A 21,407-nucleotide genomic window follows, 5' to 3' on the forward strand; every position below is an offset into this window, starting at 1 on the left:
TGCCAAGTTGCAAAAGAACACCACGTCTGATGATATTCCCCCTTCCTTCCTCGCTGGGACGTATTGCACTGTGGGCTGGAAGCCAGGGGTAACCTGTTCTTATCTCATGTTCTCTTTAGAGAATGGCAATGGTCTCTGCGATGTCCTGGGTCCTGTACTTGTGGATAAGTGCGTGTGCCATGCTGCTCTGCCATGGATCCCTCCAGCACACCTTCCAGCAGCACCACCTGCACAGACCAGGTAAGTGTGTGTGTGTGTGTGTGTGTGTGTGTGTGTGTGTGTGTGCTGGGGGGGGGGGGCTTGCTCCACAGCAGGCTTCTCCAGTCTCACTGTGGTCTCTTCAACAGATGGCGGAAAGCAAGTGACAGAAATTGCTATAGTGTGGGCAGTTTGCCTTTGAATTCTAAGACATGTTGTGGGCTGGATGCTCTGGGGGATGGAGAGTGTACCAAAAAAATGCCTTGGAGGTATTTCTGTTAATGTCTCAGAAAAGGTGGATTTCATTTTTCAAAGGAATTGGTCCCTCTTCCTTCACCCCCGCTACTGTCTTCCACACACCTTGTTTAGGAGAATGATTTGGTCTTGGACAATAGCAAAATATTCTACAAACGGTGGAGTAACTTTCAAGACTGGGGTGATTTAGAGAGGAGTCATGGATTTCCCGGGGTGAATTTATACCTAGTGTAGATACTGTCATTGTGTGGCTAAGGGCTCCAGGGATGTGTTAATGACCAGACTAACTTTAGAAGTTGTCAATGAAAAAGAAAATGAAGCAGTGACTTACTATGCCGTGTCTGGGTGTCTGGTTTACTTTGCATCCTGTCTTCGCTCCCTTCCTTCCTTCACTTTGGTTCCTCCAGTGTCTTCCGCGCCCCCACCCTTTTTGTCCTCCCTCTGTTGGCAGTTTCTGGAACAAGTTCGCTCTGGCGTGCTTTCTGAAAATTTTCTTTATTGATTCCTTTTTTTTTTTGTTTTCCTTTTAGTTTCGGGTGCAGTTTGCTTTCTCCTCCGGCTTCTAACTCTTCCCTCGCCCCACTCTTCAATCCTGATTTTCCTTTCTTTGCCTGTCTAGCTTTCTCACACAAAGTCACCGCCAGTTCAATCGTCCTTACGCTTCCTGGTTGATTCTCAGGAAGGTTTCCTTTTCCTTTCCCCGTAGCTGTGGCTGTGTTCGCCGCACCCCCTACCTTCACCGTCCTTGGTGGCCCCCTCGGAGGGTCAAGTGCAACGTTTGGGGACGAGTTGCACACTCAAGTTCCTGCTCCTCAATTCTGGAGTGCTGCCGCCCTCCCTCTCGACCCTCCCCATATCCTTTCCTGGCTTCCTGCCATCCACAGGACTTCTCAGTGCAGCGGGTCCAGGTCCGGAGTGTTGTCTGCATCTCTGTCTTTCCTGGCTTTGCAGCCTTGACTGTGATCCCGCACTCTTGGTTTAGCCTTCTCCAGTCCTTCTCTGGGTGCCTTTTGCTGTCTCCCTCCCGGGGTTGGGTTCAGCTTCCAAGCTGGGGCAGACTGAATAGAGCCGCCAGGGTGCATGCCAGCGCACGCCTGCTGGGTCTGCAGCCCTCAGCTGCAGAGGAGGGCTGTGGGCGGAGGAGGCCAGCTGTCCCCAGGTCCCATCCGCCTTCCTTCCTTCCATAAGCCAGGTCAGCGAGGGGAGCGAGGGGGCGCTGGTGCCCCTGCGGGTGGGCATGGAAACCACGCTGCCGCCGCTGGTGCTGCTTGCCTGTGTTTTCTGTGTCCTGTGTGCAGACCCTGGCACGGGAAGCGCCAGATTCCTGCCAGAAGCTTCAGTGCCAACATGGAGGGAACACAATCGTGGATTTGGGGATCCCTGAGCTACCTCCAACCACTTAATCGCCAATCTGTTCTGGCAAGAAAAGTCTTCGGCTTGTTACATAGTCATACAAATAATCCGGGAAATGCAGTTTCTCTGTAATACTCAACAATGAGATAAAAGAACCATCCATCCCTACAGTTCTAGAGACAGTGTTCATGGTTAATTCATATTGTTAGTTTGGCCACTGTGTAAGTGGATATAATTTACCCGTTTTGCCCAGAGAACGGAAGTGGAAGTTTGAGAGGGTGGGATGTGACAGTCTGAAACCATCCAAAGAATGGTTGCAGATGGAGGTCATGCCCCGTGATTCTAAAACTGTCCCCTAGTACACCAATTGTCTATATCAGATAGCCTCTTAAGGAGCATCGAATATAATCTGAAAACTTAAAGGTCAGATCCATGCGCATACTCATTTAAACTGCAAGTCAGTTCTAGGAGATGGCTGAAGCAGGTGGCTGGTGGTGGGGGCCAGGGGCTGGTCAATGCCTCTGTCACTGAACTTTCCTAACATGAACTTGGATAAGTGACTTTCCATATCTGAGCTGAGTTCCCTGTCAGGGGAGGGGGAAGGGACAGGGGAGGGGAGGATGAGGGGATGACTTCCTAGGAAGTGGGAAGTGAATTTCCCCTTATCAATATCAAGCATCCTTTTTAAGGGACTGCAACCTGTAAGTCAGGGATGTTGAATGAGTCAAATTTTACTGTTCCCACTACTAATAGATCCACTTAGCCAGGGCAAAGCTTGATGCCTTTGTTTTCTAAGCATGTGATACATGGCTAGGACATCAGACATGCCAGAGATTACAACCTCTTTTACTTTATGCTGTGTGTGTAGTCACACACACACACACACACACACACACACACACACACACACACACAAAGAGCTCGGATAGAGTTTGTAGTGAACTCTCACATAGAGTATGTCTATTGGCTTATGGGAACTGGGACTATTATGTGTAACAAAGAAATTCATATCATCATAGGTCTTATTAAAATACCATATTTTTAAAATTGATTCTGACTGAAATTAAACCCAGTGCTCATGTTCTTCCTTATCTACCATGGAGCTTGCTCATTATCAGCCAATACATGTTGAAAGTATACCTTAAACATCCTCAAGAACTTTGTTACCAACAACTCCACCCCCAAGTACTCACTCTCTGAGCCCTGTCTCAGCCTTGCTGTAGAAAAGGAGGAACTATAAGTGCTTCTTCTAGATACAGATGGATTAAAATAACGTTGATTCAAAAGTCCAATGGGTCTGTGTAATGTGCTAACTCAACCTTCTTAGGATTGCTACAGTAGCTGCAGAGATTAAAGTGATAGATCTTGGTCACAGCAATCTTCCAAATTATTACAGTCACTATTTAATGTGTTCTTCTGTTTTGAATTTACGAGTAAAAATATGTTTCTCTCTCTCTCTCTCTCTCTCTCTCTCTCTCTCTCTCAGATAAGTGTGGCATTTTCCTTTGTGGGTCTTAAATTTTCAGAGACACTAATGAAACGTGTGAGAAAACAGAACAAAAAACAAACCACGGGGCAGTTATCTGTGACACTCCACCCCTAAATGAGCAAATAAAAAAAGAAATAGTTGGATAAATGAGCAAAAAAGGAAAGCATAATTTCATTCTCTCAAATCAGTGGAAATAAGTGACATGATGAGAAAAAACGAGACATCAGCCGATCCTAGCCTTGTTGCGTTTGCCTAAGCTTGAAAAATCACCTCCTTCACAAGGCAGAGCAGCGTACTTGGCATGCATGCCGAGTGTGTGGAAATGTGCAAAATGACAAATCTTTCACTAGGAGAGAGAGAGAGAGAGTTTGGGGGGGGCTCTATAGTCACCCTCACCTGCTTAGGAATGGAATTCCCTCCCCCTCAGGCCAACACCTCACAGTCATCTTCCCAATCCCCTCCACAGCAAGATTGATGGTGTTCCGATTGCAAGCAGGCAATTTCAGTCTCTCAAGAAATAATCCACTCCACTGACAGATGAGAGGAATTGGATGAGCCGTTCCCCTTGTTGAGAGTATGCCTCCCCTGGATGGCACCAGCCCGTCAGGGCCCGTTAGGGGAAATGGTTAGAGATTTGGGCCAATTTCTGCTGTCATGACGTGAAATTGGGACAGTGTTTTCGTAAGGCCACGCATTTGTGATCTGTCTCCTCGATGTAGTGGGTTTGTGCACAAACAGAGTGAGAATATGTTAACTAGAAAACTGACTGATTTTTAATGTATTCGCCTGCAGCCCCTAAGTACTTCCTATTTTTCATATTTATAGTATTAAGAATGCATCATTTATTTTCACTTACTCACTAGTTAAGGAAGATTAAAACAGTCAATCAAATGAAACTGAAATTTAAAATTACATAAGTGAATAAAATGTGCTATAGATGAACAGATTCATAATTTCAATAATTGAATATTGGAGTAGTTTTTATCTGGGGAATGATGTAGGAAGTTACTATGACAACTTGAAAAATATTTTTGCCTCCCCACACCCCCATACCAGACCTTTGGTAGGACAGTTATTTTTAAAAAAGACAGATTCAACAATGAAAACTCAGATGTAGCATCTCTGGTTTCTAGTAATTAGGACAGTCTAAGTTCTTCACACTTAACAGTGTGTGCACAGGGGGAAAAAAGGATAAATGGTCTGCCAAATGCAGTCTTCCAATTTAAGATTATGTTTGCTCCTGGTATGGATATATGGATTATGATGGCAATTTTAATGTTTGCTTTATTTGCGGTATGTGGGTGGATGTGGGAGTGTGTGTGTGTAGAGGGGTGGATGTGTCTTTGAAACAATAAAATATGAGTCTTCTCAAAATTCTTTAGCAAGAATAGAATCCCTGGGATTCTTTAGTAAAATAAAATTACATATCTATGAATTACACGAGGTAGAAGTTAGAAGTAAACAATGAATCATTTTTTCTTGAGTCAATGTGATTTCATTGACGTTGGAAATGATATATAAAAGCTTGCTCTGAATAGAATATCTCTGTAATTTATACTTGACGAGATTTCAGACTGCATTAAGCAAACTGTGTATGTTAGAAGTCCTCATTTATGACTTTATTATATAGTGAACATCACCATCCGTTTTAACATGAGAATTTGGGGTAAATCAATTAAAATGTGTACATACCTTACATTAATTTTTACTCTACCATTCAAAACTACATTTTAGAAAACTGCCTGGGATGTATGTTTCAGATGCTTTTCAATAAAGGGTTGTTTTATAGTTTTAGTGTGTAAGAACTAGTGGGTAAAACTGTGGTTGCACATTTTCCTTTTAGGAATGCCTACTAGCTTAAAGTTGCTAAGTATAGTGGATTGGTGTTAGAATTGGAGCAGACAGGCTGTTATTTGGTATAAGCTGGTGCTAGTGATAATGCATTGATCATCTGATGGATGATATTGACCTCCTCCAAGAGGCACAGTGAAACTATGGACATCAAATAAAACACCAACATACCAGGGCCAAGTAGAGATATAAATACATATTTCCTGTCACTGCCATGAACTCGAAACAGAATGGTGCAAATACCATACAAATGGCTACTGATTTAAGTACAAGACTATGCCTTCAAATCATAGTTAAGGGCAATAGATATTAAACTACACTGCATACTAAAGTAGTTAGTAGTGGCACAAATGAACATTAGTTGCCAATTATTAATTTCTTAAACTTCATTGGAGATGATCTGAACTTTCAACTTGAAACACTGCAGACCATTTTAGTTTGAATACAGCAAAGCAGGTGAACCATTTTCCTACAGCACTATCTCTTAAAATACGGTATCTCTTAGAATGTGGAATGTGTGAATTGGACACATGCTTCCACTCCTAGACACTTATCACCAGGAAAAATTTTGGTTATGTGTGAAATTTTTGTTGAGGTATAGTTATTGCAGGAATGGTTAAAATGGCAACAACAGTGTTTCGGCTCCATCAAAATGGGATTGATAAAATAAATGATCATCTACCCAGTGGAATTCAGTGTGGCCATCACAAAGGATGAGTTGTGCTTATGTGTGCTCATGCAGAAAAATCCCTAAGATATTGATGAATGAAGAAAACAAGGAGAGGAATACTATTTCAAAATAATTTGAAGAGATGCAAAGAACACTAAACAGTTGTGAACATCCTGCATTACTAGTGAAATCTGAAGAAACTTCTTAAATGATTTAAGAGGGTTTCATTTTTAATTTGTATATATTAGTTATACATAATAATGGACTTTGTTTGTACATTTTCATGTCTGTATATAATGATTTTGTTTATATCCAACCCCCTATTGTGATCCATCATCCTAGCATTCTCACTTATCTTTTTCTTACCAAGTAGTTCTCCTTCTACTTTTCATGTCTTTTTTTTAAGACTTAGTTTTTATTTTTAAGTGTGTGTGTGTGTGTGTGTGTGTGTGTGGGGTGTGTGTGTGTGTGTGGTGTGTGTGTCTGTCTGTCTGTCTGTCTATGGGTGGATAGGTACCCATGAGTGCTGGTGCCTGAGGAGGCCAGAGGTGTTGAATGCCCTGGAGCTGGAGTGACAGGTGTTTGTAAGCTGCTCAGTGTGGGAGCTGGGAAACAAACTCCACTGCTCAGTGAGAGCAGTACATTCTCTTAACTACTGAGCATTCTCTCCAGCCCTGTTAGATTATTTTTTATGTATGTGTGAACCAAATGAGTTTAATTAGGGATACTTACAGGAATACAGGGATGGGGTAGAGGGTAGGAGGAAGGGGTTATTTATTTGAGCATGGACAACTTACCGATTGCTAGACCACTGAAGAAAGCTTTTCTGCTTCCCCCAGAAGCTTGTAACTATCTATAGACTTTCAGGGAGGAGTAAGGTATCCTATGTCCATCCCAATCTATGTCATAGTGTTAATAGGTCCAGTTTTACGTAGACTTTGTTCAGGTAACTAAAGTTGCTGAGCGCTCAAGAGTGCCACAGTCATGGCTTAGAATTCTCACTTATTGTTTGGCTGTATTTTTAATTCATTTTGGATGAGCATGGATGGCTATTTAACAAAAGTCTCAACAATTTAGGTATAGAATTTTAATGATTAAATTAGAAGAAAAACAAATGTTATTTCTGCATAAACAAAAAATAAGGGAGGATGGGTAAGAAATTATAATGAGGCCTCTTTCCTAAGAGTATTCTAATAATAGGAAATGTAGATCAGTATTACTGAAATTATGCTTTATAAAGATTCTTATTGGGAAAATAGGGTTGGATGTTGGGGAAATAATTGCTCTGTGATTTATTTTTCTCTAGAACACATATTATATAAGTGATGAAAGTTCTAGAAACAGTTGTAGATGAAAAAAACCAATATATTATCTTGCAAATATTACTTTTTTGTTTGGGCTGCATTGACAGTGTATCCTTACATCACATGCATTGAGAAATGTAGGAGAAGAGAATTCTGAAATTTTATTCATCCTTTATATCTCAGTATGACTAAGGTACCTGACATGTAGTAGGTGCTCATAAGATAAGCTATTCTTTTATAATTTACTAAACTTTTCATAAAAAATAATCAATGAAAGTTTTGGTAGAATTGTAGCCTTTTCACTAGTCGTTATGACTCTGTGTGTGTGTGTGTGTATTTGGATGTGTGAGCACAAGGACATTATGGATTTATGTTATTTGTATGTGTGATTAGAATGTGGATACTATTCAAATGGATACTAATACAAATAGCAAATACTAAGTATAGCATAGGTATATATGTCTTTCTGTAGATACTTAACTGTTTGATATTTGACAGCTATTTTAGTAAGCAAAATAATCTGAAGAACTACTGCTTTACAATGTACTTATAGATATAGAATATATAGATATTATACTTATAAATGTAGTCATATATTAAATGCCTAAGAATTTTTTATGTTCAACTATGGGCTTTCTTTTCCCTTTTTGGGTTTGAAAAATTCTCATAGGGATGAGCTTGGGGAATCAAAGAAAAAAAACACCCCTTAACAGACAGAGAAAAGCCTTTCACTGTATAAATCTTTTGATTTTGAGAGAAAAAAATTCACTTCAGCTTTGTAGCAAAGAGAGCAACAGACAGGCAATTTCCCCCTTCTTTGGGGGTAAAGAAAAGATGAATTATTTTGTTAACAAGTTGTATAAACTAATGGAATCCTGCAAAAATAATGTCCTTAAAGTACACAGGGAACGCTCTTAGCCCACTCTTTCTGTTTCCTTCTTGCTGTTATGTAATAATAGTCTCTAGAATGAAAACAGAAATGGTATTATCATGAAGTTTTCCTCTCAGAAAGTTCGAGTGAATACTGAGGGGTCTGTCTGTTGATTAAAGACTTCCTTCCTTCATGTAGGAAAGACATCAAACCAAGTCTTATCCTGTCTCCTAAAGGGCAAAAGACCCTGGTGCCCTCTGGTATGGTCACTGTTCTCATTATATCACCAATATTTACCTTTACTACATCCTGACTAGACATTTTCTTTTAGGATGTTCCATCCCACTCAAACCTAAATCAAAGCCATCTGAGTATACATATCCAGAGGGATTGTCATGTTTCTCAGTTCTGCAGATGAAGAATGGACAGACTGAGTTGCACACGTTTTAAAATTCCAGCTCCTAGATTCCAATAAAGCACCTAAATTGAAGGAAAGCATTATCATGCTCTAGTAATTAACCACACATCCTAAATTAGGGTCAGCAGGCCAGGCTTTCTATTGAAGAAATATTGAATAATGGTTCAATAAATATTTGCTGGTCAACTAGGCTTTATCTAAACAAGATCTTTGTATATCCTAACACTTACATACTGGTAGAAAAGACTACATTAGCTTTTTAAGAAATGATCCAATTCAGCGAGGAGAGATGACCATAGAGTAGGAGTCAGAGGCTGAGCTTGTAGTGTCTCTCCTAAGCTGTCAATTACTAAGGCTCCAGTGGCAATGGTTGGAAGGAATGAATGAACACTGTTCACACTCCCAGAAGGCAATCTATATGTTCCATAAATAGCGATGTATGTTGTCAGATAATAAATCTTTAAACTGCCTCAAGAACTGTTTTGTTCATGTTATCAATTCCATATAGAAAGGTTCATTGCAAAATTACCTCTTTCAAAGAGTCATTGGCTGAAACTAATTAAACATTATGGACAATTCATAGGTAAGAAAGACAAAATCCCCCATGGTAACAGAAATGATTGAAGTATGTGTGTGTGGGGGGGGCATTAGAAGATGCCAGCAGCTGAGATAACCAGAGGATAGACACACATCTTGAGGAATGAGCTTGTTTGGAGTTGCCTCTGAGCCCAGCCCAATGTGAGATTATCTGACATTTGAAAGTGATCCTCAATCTTAACGTTCATGTGTACTTTCCTTATCCTGTAAATATCAGGTGAGCGCAACAAATCTTGAGTAAGAGTGACATCCTTCCTGAAGACTGCCAGACAAGATTATCTCCAGCTCCAACATTTTTTGATTCTTCATGAATTTATCAAATATATTTATGCAAGATAAGTCAAGAGAGACAAGGTCAATAGTTACTAAGGGGGGCATTATAGGCACATCTGTCTTGGTTTGGTTTAAAATTGTGTGCACACTTGAGTCATGCCCTGAGTTTTGCCCAACAGGCACCAATACTTGACTCTGTGCTTTTTACATGTGCTGGAATTGTTATTACAGGGGCTCCAGTCAGCTGAGAGTTTTTATATAATGAGGCCATTGTTCTAATCAGAGGTCTCATTTGAATCTCAGCTAAAAAAAAATCCATTAATTTTCTTTTAAATTAAGGCTTGGAAGAAATGGTAATCGGTAAATGTAATAAAATGGAAGAAGCATCCAGAAGTACTGTGATGCTCACATAAAACTCTTAATTTAATATTTTATTAAAGTTCTCAGAATCTAGTTTGCAACCCACTAGTATGTCATAAACATAGCTTGAAAGCCAATATTATTTCTTTTTCGTTGTTGTTCTTTAAGCATGGGCATTTATTTCATGCAAGAATAAAGGTAACTTATTAGAAAGACACCTATGTCATCATTCTTCTGCAGATGACATAAAGCTGAGGTTCCTGAGCATTCTTAATTTAGTGTCCTCATAGGAAACCTGGCTGCCAGCTCTTAGAAAACACGGCAGAGTTCCTGCATGCAGATAATTATAATTCATCCCGTTTGAGAAAAGACAATTTGTTATCAGTGTATCGTGAGAGTTGTTTTAGTTGTTAGTGATTTTCAATTGCTGTGGTCTTGCTTTTTAATTATAAATCGCTGTTGGTTTAGTTTTCTCATTATCAGTGAGTTTATTGTGGGTTATTTGGTTAACCCTATAGTATGAATGATGCATATTTGTTTCTTTTGTACTTTAAATTACTGTAGAATACTAGCCATTAAGCCAATCCTGAATTATGGTTGATCTGATTTGAGCTGGTAGAATGCTTGCCTAGCAGAGATGAAGCCCTGGGTTTGATCCCCAGTACCAAATAAACCAGGTGTGGTGGCACATATTTGTATGTAACCTCAGCCCTCAGGAGATAGAGGCAAAGGGTTAGATGCTCAAGATCATCCCAAGTCTCTTAGCAAGACTGAGGATAGCCCAGATTATAACAGGGCCTGGAGACAGAAGGGGTATATGCGGTAATTTCGATTCTAATTGGTAAAACTTGTACATCTCATCACTCTTTGTGCATGTATTATTTGTATAGTGACACTATGTAGACACTAACTGTGGACCTCTGCAATGTGTTCTCATGGTACTTTTATGTCCATAGAACTAGAACATTGCTTTATAAGAATCTGTTAATAGATTGGTTTTATCTCAAAACAAAAAATCAAAAACAACCAAACAAAAAACAAAACAAAAAACTAACATTTTATACAGGCTTCTTTCCAAGATTTTATCTCTTAGGACTCTTTCCATTATAAAGTTGAAATAGGTGGGCACTGGATATTTCTCTTCTTCACCAAGCTATGGTTATAGAAGTTTGAAGACTGCTCTTGTCAAGACAATTGTGTGACTAGAGATTAGTGTTCACAGAAGTTTAAATTAGAAACAATAGCTGCCATAATGAAAACCCAATCAATCAAGCAGCCAATCAATCCCCTGTTATGAAACAAAATGATAAAGGGCAGAGGAATGCTGTGTTTGGAAACTTCCAAGATGCAGTTAAACCAAATGGAAATGGTTTGGTTGCTCCTTACATCTCTTCACCTGCCAAGAATGCAAAATGGTACTCCGGAATTGAGGTCACTGGGTGAACATTTGTAGGGCAGCATTTTTGACAGCTGCTTCCAGAATTATTGAGAAGATGGAGTAAATTCAGGGCTTGGTGGGTTGCCAATTTCCAGTCCTTCATCAGGCCTACAAGATCAGTAAGTGATCACGTTCTACACTCTTGTCCTTGATGTTCCCTGAAGCTTGGGGCAGGGGGAATAACATAGAAGTCCTATTTAGGGCTAGGCTTGGGTAGTCGCTTATTTTCAGCACTCAGTATTCCTTCCTTATGCTTCCATATGGCATTTGTTCTACTATCTCCTCCAGTTACATTTTTAATTGGGTTTCAATATAGTAAATGTCTATATGGCTTTTTCATACACCCTTCATTTTGGTTAGCTCCCTTTCTTGTCCCCATCCCTCACACCTACTCCAACTTAAACCTTTCTGTCCCTAAAATTCCTATCTATTTTCATTTTACCTATAATTGACTATTCATACTCTGTCCACAAAACTTCCCCTCTCAATTTTATTTTTAACGTACAGTACACTTAATACATGATACTCCTCAAATATTTTCTGGCCATTTACTGGGTGCAGTGAATTGTGTGTTTTTTTTTTTTTTTGTTATAATAGAGATGAATTTTTTTTTTTTTGAAGTAATGTCCACTTAACATAAGCTCATATAATCTGGGAGGTAGCAAATGCTGGTCATGCTAGAGACTGTGTTTACACATAGCAAGGTCAACTGAATACTTGCTGATGAATAAATGAGAAAATGAGCCTAAACATTAGTTCTCACAACCTTGTGAGGTAGAACATCATTTCATTTTATGAAGAAAACCTAAAATAATAAGTCCATTGATTTGATTGAGTTCCTATAGCTTGAGACGTAGCATGGGATGACAAACTGGAGATTATTTCCAGTGTCTGAGTGGTACTCCATTTACTGTACACAGAGTCCAATGTGGCATGATCCTTTCTCCATCACATTTTACCTGAAACACAACCCTACATGTCAGCTAGTGTTATCCTCATTGTTCCACACAGTAAAATGTGGGTAATCATGCTAACTGTGTGAAGAGAACTTAGGTTATGCAAGGTCTCTTAGTCAAGCCATGCTTCCATAATAGCCACATAATGCTAGGAATACCAGCAAGGTATCCTCAACCAATTGAAATTAGAGAACAAATTCCTGTGCAAGGACCATTGTTTTAATTTAGCTAAGTACCTTGCTTCTTGAGAGCTTTTCTTAGTCTCTATCAGGCAGTACTTTTGATAACATGGCTGAAGAATGCATTTGTCTTTATTTTGCTGGGCAAGTTGGGGCACATGCATCCTGTTCTTTCTTTGCTGGATGAACAGCAACTCATCTGCAGGTACTTTTTTCAGGGATATTGTTTACCAGCAGACTCTGGAGACCCTTCTTTATTACACATAGGGAAGCAGCAGCAGAGGAGAAATTGTCTTAATTGGAGACCTTTTCTGTAATATTCAAAATGAAATTGTAAATCATTCACACTTGGAAAGAATTCTTGAAAACTACAATCTAACTTTTCTGATACCATATTTTTTTGGTATTTATCATGTTGAGACTTTATAAATTATTTAGAATATTGTAAAGTGGACTGACCTTTCTGGCTAGTGATTTGATCATTTGCAGCAGTGTCTTTTTGCTGAAATATTGAATTTTCTGACTTTCAAATAAAACATGCAAGGCCCACAGCCCAGTAATATGGTAGGTAGAAATTGCTTGTAGAATCAGACAAGAAATCTTCCTTTCCTATCCCTGTAATTATCAAATAGATCTCTTCCTCTGCTCTAAAAATATCCCCATGACCAGTGATGGCACACTTTTGACAGACAACCAGCTCATTCTTACTCTGGAGATATCATTGCAGGCATCATTAATCAATCACAGAAAGTCTTACATTGAATCAAGGTTCTATCTCAGAATGACTGAATAATTAAATGTGTCAACAATGATTTTAAAGACAACCACAACAACTGCCCCCAGAACAGTCATCACCCAGCTGCTACTACATACCATGTGTTGCATCATAGACTTGCCTATTTAGCTGCAAAAGAGCATTGGCTCTTTCTAGTTTAGACTATTCTTTAATGTACATCACATGTCCTTTCAGTGTGAGCCATAGTATTCATTTAAAATTAATTATTTGGGCACTGGAGAGATGGCCCAACAGTTAAGATTATTTGCTGGGTTCTATTCCCAGAGCCCACAACGAGGTTCACAACCATCTATAACTCCAATTCCAGGGGATCAATGCCCTCTTCTGGCCTCTGAACATACTGCATGAACATAAATGGCACATACATATAGGCAAAATACCTAGACATATTAAACAAATTAAAAAAATAAAAATAATGATTTAAACGATCAAAAAAGCTGATTCATATTTAGTGCTTAAAATAGATCCCAGAATAGGTTAAGCATGAGTGAAGAAGCATCATCCTATATCTTTGGGAATTAGAGAGCTGATTTTATTTTGTATGTCTTGACTTCACCCTGTTAATTATTTTTCGTTCAAGGAGTGTGGTGGGATGGAACAGCATGGCATTCTAAACAAACCAGAAGTTCACACCATGTTTCTATTATTGTTATACTTATTGGCTCTAAGTACAGATAAGTAAGATAAGTAATTCTTCCTGTTTCATCCATTGAATGGGGAACCCCTATTTATAAAATCCCAGCTTTCAGGCATGAGCAGGAAATATTGAAAATGTGTGTTGTATATCTTCTCCAAAATAGCTGCTCAGCATGTGGTATCTTATTATACTATTAGATAACTATGTGACTGTCAGAAAAAAATGAGGTAGATGGAATACTTGATATTGGCATCAATGCACTTAATATTTCATCATGTAATGAAGATGCACATATAATTTTTATAACTTGGCCTTAATTAATCACAGTCATATTTGAGTCTCCTAACAATAAAATCCATGTATTCAGCCCAACAAATAATAGAGGTTTTATGGTGAATCTCTCCTTTACAATACTCAATAGTTAGCCATGAGTTCTAAGTCAATATGAACAGTTCAATATTTCTAGTGTCCTTCTCCTAACAATATACTGTATATGCAATTACTTAAGGAAAGTGCTCTAGTTAAGTTTGGTAGTGCCTGTGTGGTGCCACCCGAGGGAAGTTTAGTTAATTAATAATCTATCAAAGGGAAGTACTCTGAAAGTTAATACTGTTGCTACTCTCAGAAGATAACCCAACTCTATTATAATCATACTAAAACAGATACTAGTCACATGAAATCTTATATTATGTATCCACACTTCCTTGTGTGGCTTGGCTTTTTATTAACTTTAATTATCTCAGAGGCACTGGGGATTGAGCTCAAAGATTTGCCAATGCTAAGCCTGTACTCTATCTCTGAGCCCCTTTCTTTTGATCATGCTGTTCCTAGGATAATTTATCGCCTATTTATCACAGAGCCCAACTACTGAAGGAAGATACTCATAAATATGCTGATAAACACAGTTCTATCTAAATGTCCATGGGATTCATCCTAGCCTGCCATTTGTGTTTTGAAGTTATGCTCTCACAATTTTCTGAGTATAAAATGACCTTTGTATACTAAGACTTGCCCAAGCTGGGGCTGGGGAGATGGCTCAGTTGATAAAATACCTGCCATACAAGCATGTTGTGGACCTGAGTCAGGATGCTTAGAACCCATGTAAAAAAGCAGGGCATGGTTGTGAGCATCTATACTCCCAGTACTGTGAAGGCAGAGAAAGGCAAGTCCCCAGAGCTCACTGGTCAGACAATTCTTGAGCAGTTGGTTCATCAAAGAGACCCTGTTTGGAACGATAAGGTGGAGACAATAGAATTGAACTTTGACAATGAGCTCTGACCTCCACATATACATGTGCACAATGCACTTACATCCAAACACACAAATAAATTAGCATACATTTTATACTACACACAAGAATTACTTTGACCATGGTTGTGGTTCCATTGGTAAAGTGTTTGTCTGATATACACAAAACCCTGGATGATCCCAGCATAAATGGCATGTAATAAATGAATGCCCATTGCCCTGGACCTTAGGAGATGAAAGCAGCACAACCACAAATTCAAGGTTATCCTTGCCTACAGAGTCAGTTTGAGGACAACATAGGCTATGTGAAACCCTGTTTCAAATGCCTAAGTTGTATGCTATCTAAAATTCTGGACCTTGGCAGAGAGAAAAAATAAAAAAAGAGGTATCAATGGTCAGTTTCTCATGTTTTAAGAGCTTAGGGAATTTGGGCTATCATGAGAGAGAATATTCTGAATAGGCAAAACCATAGATTAAAGCTATTTTAAAATGATGATAAATTTGCAGTTAATGTCTCAGAGTCTCTTACTAACTGTATCCAACAGTCATCAGATGTGTACTGAAGGGGTCAAAGGCATTATCAAGCCTTCCTGAGTTCTTCCTGGAGCTTTATTATTTCCCTTTTACTGTCCTCATTAACATACTTCACAAATGCTGTTAAGGATTTCTGGCAAGCAGAGCAGCTGAGTAATTTTACAGTGGTGTAAAGGATTTATTAATTATAATCTTTTCATGAGTCTATTTATTTTCAATTGTGACATTAATAGGTTGCCAAAACAAACTAGAGTTAATTGTGTTTAATTAAAATTGTTGAAAACAAGTAAGAGTAGTTTATTATTGTTGTAAGTAGAAAGCCTTATTGATGTACTTGTTTGTTTGAATAAGGCTTAGTGGGAAGTTCTTTCTGCTGGCTATCATGCAATTCATCAAGGAAAAGCAATATAAAGATGCTAATTCAAGGATGTCCTCATGATAGAAAATTTGGAAAGAGAAGCTTCCCCTACATTTGTAACATTGAATTTTGTGTTAGGTGGTTGAAGTATGTGTGTGTGTGAGGGGGGTAGCATCAAGGCAGAATCCCTGTCTTCCTTCTGTGGTCCCTGGGGAGCAGCCATACATCCTATCCTTCCTTTATGGACTTGTTTGATGGGAGGAAATGACTAAGATCTGGGCAAAGTCCTCTCCTGCTTCAAATGCAACTAGAAGAGTCTCCAGTGAGTGTTCCAAGAGTAAATGATAGGGTTCAAAGGGCAAGAAAAAACTTCCTGGGAAAGACCACAGCATTCTCTTTGGTGTTTCAGTCAGGATGAAGGATGAGAGTTAAAGAGGAACAATCGGGTCTGAGAAAAGGAGCTGCCTTGCTGTGGAGCAGTGCATGCAAATGCTTTGAAGGCCACATACAGAAGGCAGAGGAAAAGCTGGCTTTGGAAGGAAAAGAGTGACTTAGCGCTCCCCTCCTTCTGCTAAACCTAAAATTTACATGAATACCAAATGAAAACTTTTGCTAATCATTTGCTGTGTGGCTGGTACAGTGCCAAGCATTCCAAATCATTTCATTAGCCTGCATATTTACCCCTCTGAGATATTTACTCTCTTCTTTCTACAAATAAGGGGCATAAGGCTCGCAGGAGTTACATATCTTTTCCCAAAGTGCAGACTAGTGAGTAGAAAGGCAGAATTTGAAGCAGACCATCTGGAAGCAGATGCCATGCTTGCTGCAATGATAGTGTGGAAATTGTGCCTCTGGCAGCATGCTTAGCTTGAGTTGGTGTGGGAAGCATTAAAGATGGAAACAAATGTATGTCAGGCCAGGGAAGGTGATGCTAGAGCATCTAGTCTTCCAGTGTCAGTGACTTGAGCTCCTTTACTGTTTATGTGGCTGTCTGCTGAGATTGTCTTTAAGCAGTTCCCTCCAGTCTGGGTCCTGGGAGGCACCTAAAGGAGACAGAGCTGTTCACTGCAGCAGACAAGAGTTGGGGAGGGTCTGAACAGCAGGGCTGCTGTTTGGAATTGCCACAAATCATTTTTGTTCACAACTTTCTGGCTAGACCTGGTTGTATGGCTCAACCTAATGGCAGGTTCTTCCATTTGTAGGTATCCCTGCTTAAATGGCTTAGTTTGTCTTAATACTTTGGTGAGGCTTTAGGAACTTCAGTAAAGAAGGCAAAAGAGATAATCTAGTGAACCCAGATCAAACTAAAATTCCCACCGAGGTCTCTGGACTGTTTTTGCTTTTAAGTGACCGAGTATCACAGTTCACCTTCTCTTTGGCGTGAAAGTGAAGAAAGCCTTTGAAAGGCCATGTGTACTCCTGTTCTTCAGTCTGTTGCACTTCTTTCCTGTCATGGTTGTGTCATGCTTTCGCTTGCTTACTCTGTTTTGCTTCCCTCCTCCTCACTGGTGAGACTGCAATCTGGGTACTGATACCCAATTCAAGGAAAATTTCCACATGGGTCTCGAAGGTCCAAGCATTCACTACTACACCATCTAGGACGCTCCTGTTTGTTTTAGAGAAAATTGGGGTAGGGCATATTTAGCAAGGAAGTATTTTTCTATTCTCATGACTATGTTTTTTTCTTTTTTAAATCTCCTTATTTTCATTTCTAGAACTGTGCTTCTTCCTGGTTGGCAGGCAGAGAGATCAGCTATGGATCAAATGCACCCATGTGTCATGGATTAATGCATGCAAATGCTTTGATGACAGCAGGAGACAGGGGCTTGTAAGCATAGATGCTGACTTGAGGAGAAAAAAAATTAATGAAGCTAGGAAAACAGCGATAGCAGAGAACATTGCAATTTTAGGTGCTAAATGACTTATTTTTCAAACCCTAGGAGTATGGCAATATTATTCCTCGCCTCCTTTCTGTAACTAAGTGTTCTCATAATGCATGGCGACCTCCACTGAAGGAGAGTTGTTTGGGGAGTCAGGCTTCAGGAGAACTCTTATTTAACTAACAGAGTTTTTCCTTATTACCTAAAAAAGAATTCCATGTTCATGGGCGCATCAGAAGGAGCTGAAATTCACCACTGTGTAGCTAAAGGAAGAGAATTAAAAACAGGAACACTAGTCTGGTCTGCCAACACGTCTGTGTGTCACAAATGTCATTACCAAACACCGTTTTCCTGTGGACAGTTTAAGAAGATGACATTTGCTTGCCGGGTTTAGTTCTGTGAAACGTGACCATAATATCTGACCTATCTCCTAAGAGTGGAATTCAACAGAGGCAATTATTTTTGTTATGACTTTAAAGGCCTCTCTGGACTAGACTATCACACCCACCCCCACCCACCCACCCACCCACACGCACACGCACGCACGCACGCACGCACGCACGCACACACACACGCATTGTGTCATATCTTGTTAAGATACTACAAAATTATATTTCGGTAAAGAACAAGGTGGAGATTATCCTAGCAACCACCTAGACTAAGCTTTTGTTGGATTCCTTGTTTGCCTCAGATCATTGTCTGCCAAGTGATTGTTGACTCACTGATGATGGGGTCTTTGCCATGCTGTTTTGGTGTATGCTGCTGAGATTTGGGGAGTTTCCATTGTCTTACCTAGAAAAGGCTCTTTCGGTCATGAAGCTGAGCTGTCCCTGACCAGCTTCCATTCATAACTTTCTTCATCACAGTGAATGGCAGCCCCAACTTTCCCATTGCTTCTACTCACACCTTGGCATTGCTCTCAGCTCTGGGCTTTCTTCCAGATTTCATATCGAATCTACCTGTAAACTTCATGATACATCTAGATTCTAGTCACTTGTCTTCACCTCTACAGCTGATTATTATGTCCCCCAAGGTGGATTGTTGCATGAGCCCTTTATGGACTCTTACTTTCTTCTCTTTCCAGCGGCAGAACTATACAGTTACACTTCATTTTAATTTATTTATGGCCCCACACCTTTTATGGGTTTCATATTTCCCTCAAGGTAAGAGCCACAGTCCTTACAATGATCCTACACAGTATACTCCACACCCATGACCCTGCTATCACTGTTGTCTTTAGCTGTTTCCCCTATTGCTTTCTTCCTTACCTACAATGGCTTCCTGCTTTTCCTTTAAAAGACTGACACACCCCTGTGTCACGGGCTTTTACTCGGCCTGGCGCACAGTCTCTTCCATATCTACGTGATGCACACTCTCGCCCTCTTTTGTTGGGCTTTGTATATGGATTCTGTGATCCTGTAGGCCCCTTTATAGATTTTTTGATTTCTCCATCCTCCCAGAGGTCTCCATCTCCCCACTTCTTACTCTGTTTTTGTGGCAGTAGCATTTGCTACTTTGAACTTACTACACCTCCTTTGTGCTTATGTTAGCCTGTCTCCTCTAAAATGTGAGTTGCACATGGGCTGTGGTGCTATCCTTTTTATCACCTGATAAACCACAGGGTGAGAAGTACGTCCCTTAAATATCTGTGAAGCGAATCAATGAGGAAAAGGAATTTTGGAGTCTCATTATGTGAAAACTTTTCCTTCGATTTCTTATTAAATATACAGAACTATCCCCCCAGCCCTCGCCCCAAACCCTTGTCCCCAGATCTTTGCTCAAAAAAGGAATACATTCCTATCTCAGCTGTTCTGTCCCCAAGAACTGCAATGTCTTTGCTGGTCACAGGGGTGAGCATAGGGGGTTATCCCAAGAACAAATGTGTTTGAGTGTGAGGTGGCTGGTCTAAGAAGGAGCAGGATGTGGAACATGTGTCCTTAGGCTGATGTTTATGGCCATTGTGGTGCCAAGTCATATGTCATATCCCCACCCAGAGAAGGTCCATTTCCACTTGATTCCCTAAGAGAAATCTGAAAGAGAAATTAATATGATTTTCAAACACTGAGCTGTTGTAAAGAGGGAAATTTGGTGATGTCAATGTCTTTTTCTTCTGACTCAGTAGTGTTTGCCTGTGAGGTGGTTTTTGTCATGTGTTACATGAAGAGCACTGTGCATGAACACACCAGTACCCATCCCTGCTATTGAATCTTGACAATAACCAAAGGGGATGGAGACTTTTAGTCTCTTAATTTTTTCAGATGAGAAAAATAATTTTCCAGTTTCATACAAGTCATAAGTGACACAGAGCTGGACTAAAACCCAGTCTGACCCTAGTGTGTGGCATACTGGTCTGACCCTAGTGTGTGCTCCTAACCAGTATGTGGCATGCTGGTCTGACCCTATTGTATGCTCTAAACAGTGTGTGGCATGCTGGTCTGACCCTAGGGTATGCTTCTAATCAGTGTGTGGCATGCTGGTTTGACTCTGGTGTATACCCCCAAACAGTGTATGGCATGCTGGCCTGACTTTAGTGTGTACCCCCAACCAGTGTGTGGCATGCTGGTCTGACTCTAGTGTGTGCTTCTAACCAGTGTGTGGCATGCTGGCTCATGTGTACCTTCTTTATGGAGGGCAATACACCGTTCTTTTGGGATACCATTCTTGGTAATGTTCATCACCTTTTGGGACAGACTGGTTCAGTGTTTGATAGCTCAAAGTGCATTAGCGCCAGCCCCCCCACCCCCCACCAGCTGCTTTGGTTTTTCAAGACAGGGTTTCTCTGTGTAGTTTTGGTGCCTGTTCTGGATCTCGCTCTGTAGACCAGGCTGGCCTTTAACTCGTGTGTACCACCACTGCCTGGGGATCAGCTCTCTTTTTATTTAAAGGTTTTTTTTGTTTTGTTTTGTTTTGTTTTGCTTTGTTTTTTTTTACAAACTATGTATTTGGTCATGTTTTCCCCTCCCCAAGTTTCAACTTTTCCCATATCTTCCCCACTTCCCCACCCACCCAGCTTTGTTTATTTTCTCTTTCTTCCCCCCACCTCAGGAAAAATAACACCACAAAAACACAAAAAGCAAAGCAAAACAAACAAAAAGCAATTTAAAAAAATGCAGAAATGAAACCAAAAGCCCACAAAACAAAACCACAAAACTACAAAACAAAACACAAGAATGGAGTTTGTTTGTGTTAATCAACTATCGGCCATGGACCTGCCCTGGAGCGTTATTTGCAATTGATACCTGTTGGCAAAGGGAAAATCATTTTTCTCCAGTGGTGTGTCTCTGGCTGGACCAACTCCCCTCCTCACATTTACTTGAATTGTAAGAAAATTGTAGCTAGGGAAGATGAGCTTAGTTGACTTTAAGTTTGTGGGAGGTTAAACAGTCAAGGTATCTTTCTGACAAGAGCCATTCAGAGATGGTGAGTCAGTGTGTTTCTCTGACTCCCCCCTTGGCCAGGCTAGTTGCCTAACATATGATATGAGACAGTTGTGGACTGGAACAGGCCTCTTGCTGTGATATACTCTGATCTTTCTTTAAACTATACAAATGTCCACATAGTTACCCTGGTGACTGTATCACCCTGCCAACTCCTATTGAGTTCTCTATTAGTGAAGACCCCCAGGCCTTTTTCACACATGCCACACAGACATCATGTTCCCCCCTCCCCCATCTCTGCAGCTGGCTATTTGGATCCCAGTGTGGACTCAGAGTTTGTTCCAGTTACTTTCTATCTCATTAGG

General features: G+C 40.1%; 1 protein-coding gene and 1 long non-coding RNA gene across 4 annotated transcripts in view; one reads left to right on the forward strand and one right to left on the reverse strand.

Annotated features, from left to right (window-relative positions):
* Positions 1-21,407, forward strand: part of Tafa1 (TAFA chemokine like family member 1) — a 517,733-nt gene that overhangs the window by 2,589 nt on the left and 493,737 nt on the right. For all 3 annotated transcript variants that reach the window (XM_028855421.2, XM_028855436.2, XM_028855413.2), the window contains exon 2: positions 120-240. In XM_028855421.2, the coding sequence (XP_028711254.1) occupies positions 123-240 (118 nt within the window). In that variant the 5' untranslated portion in view covers positions 120-122. The remainder of the gene's footprint in view (positions 1-119; positions 241-21,407) is intronic.
* Positions 165-7,865, reverse strand: LOC114681752. The gene is made up of 2 exons (XR_003732945.1): positions 7,437-7,865; positions 165-285 (listed from the first exon to the last, which is right to left on the reverse strand). It is a non-coding gene; the product is annotated as an uncharacterized LOC114681752 (long non-coding RNA).

Source organism: Peromyscus leucopus, chromosome 3 (genome assembly GCF_004664715.2).
Source record: "Peromyscus leucopus breed LL Stock chromosome 3, UCI_PerLeu_2.1, whole genome shotgun sequence".
NCBI classification, from domain to species: domain Eukaryota; kingdom Metazoa; phylum Chordata; class Mammalia; order Rodentia; family Cricetidae; genus Peromyscus; species Peromyscus leucopus.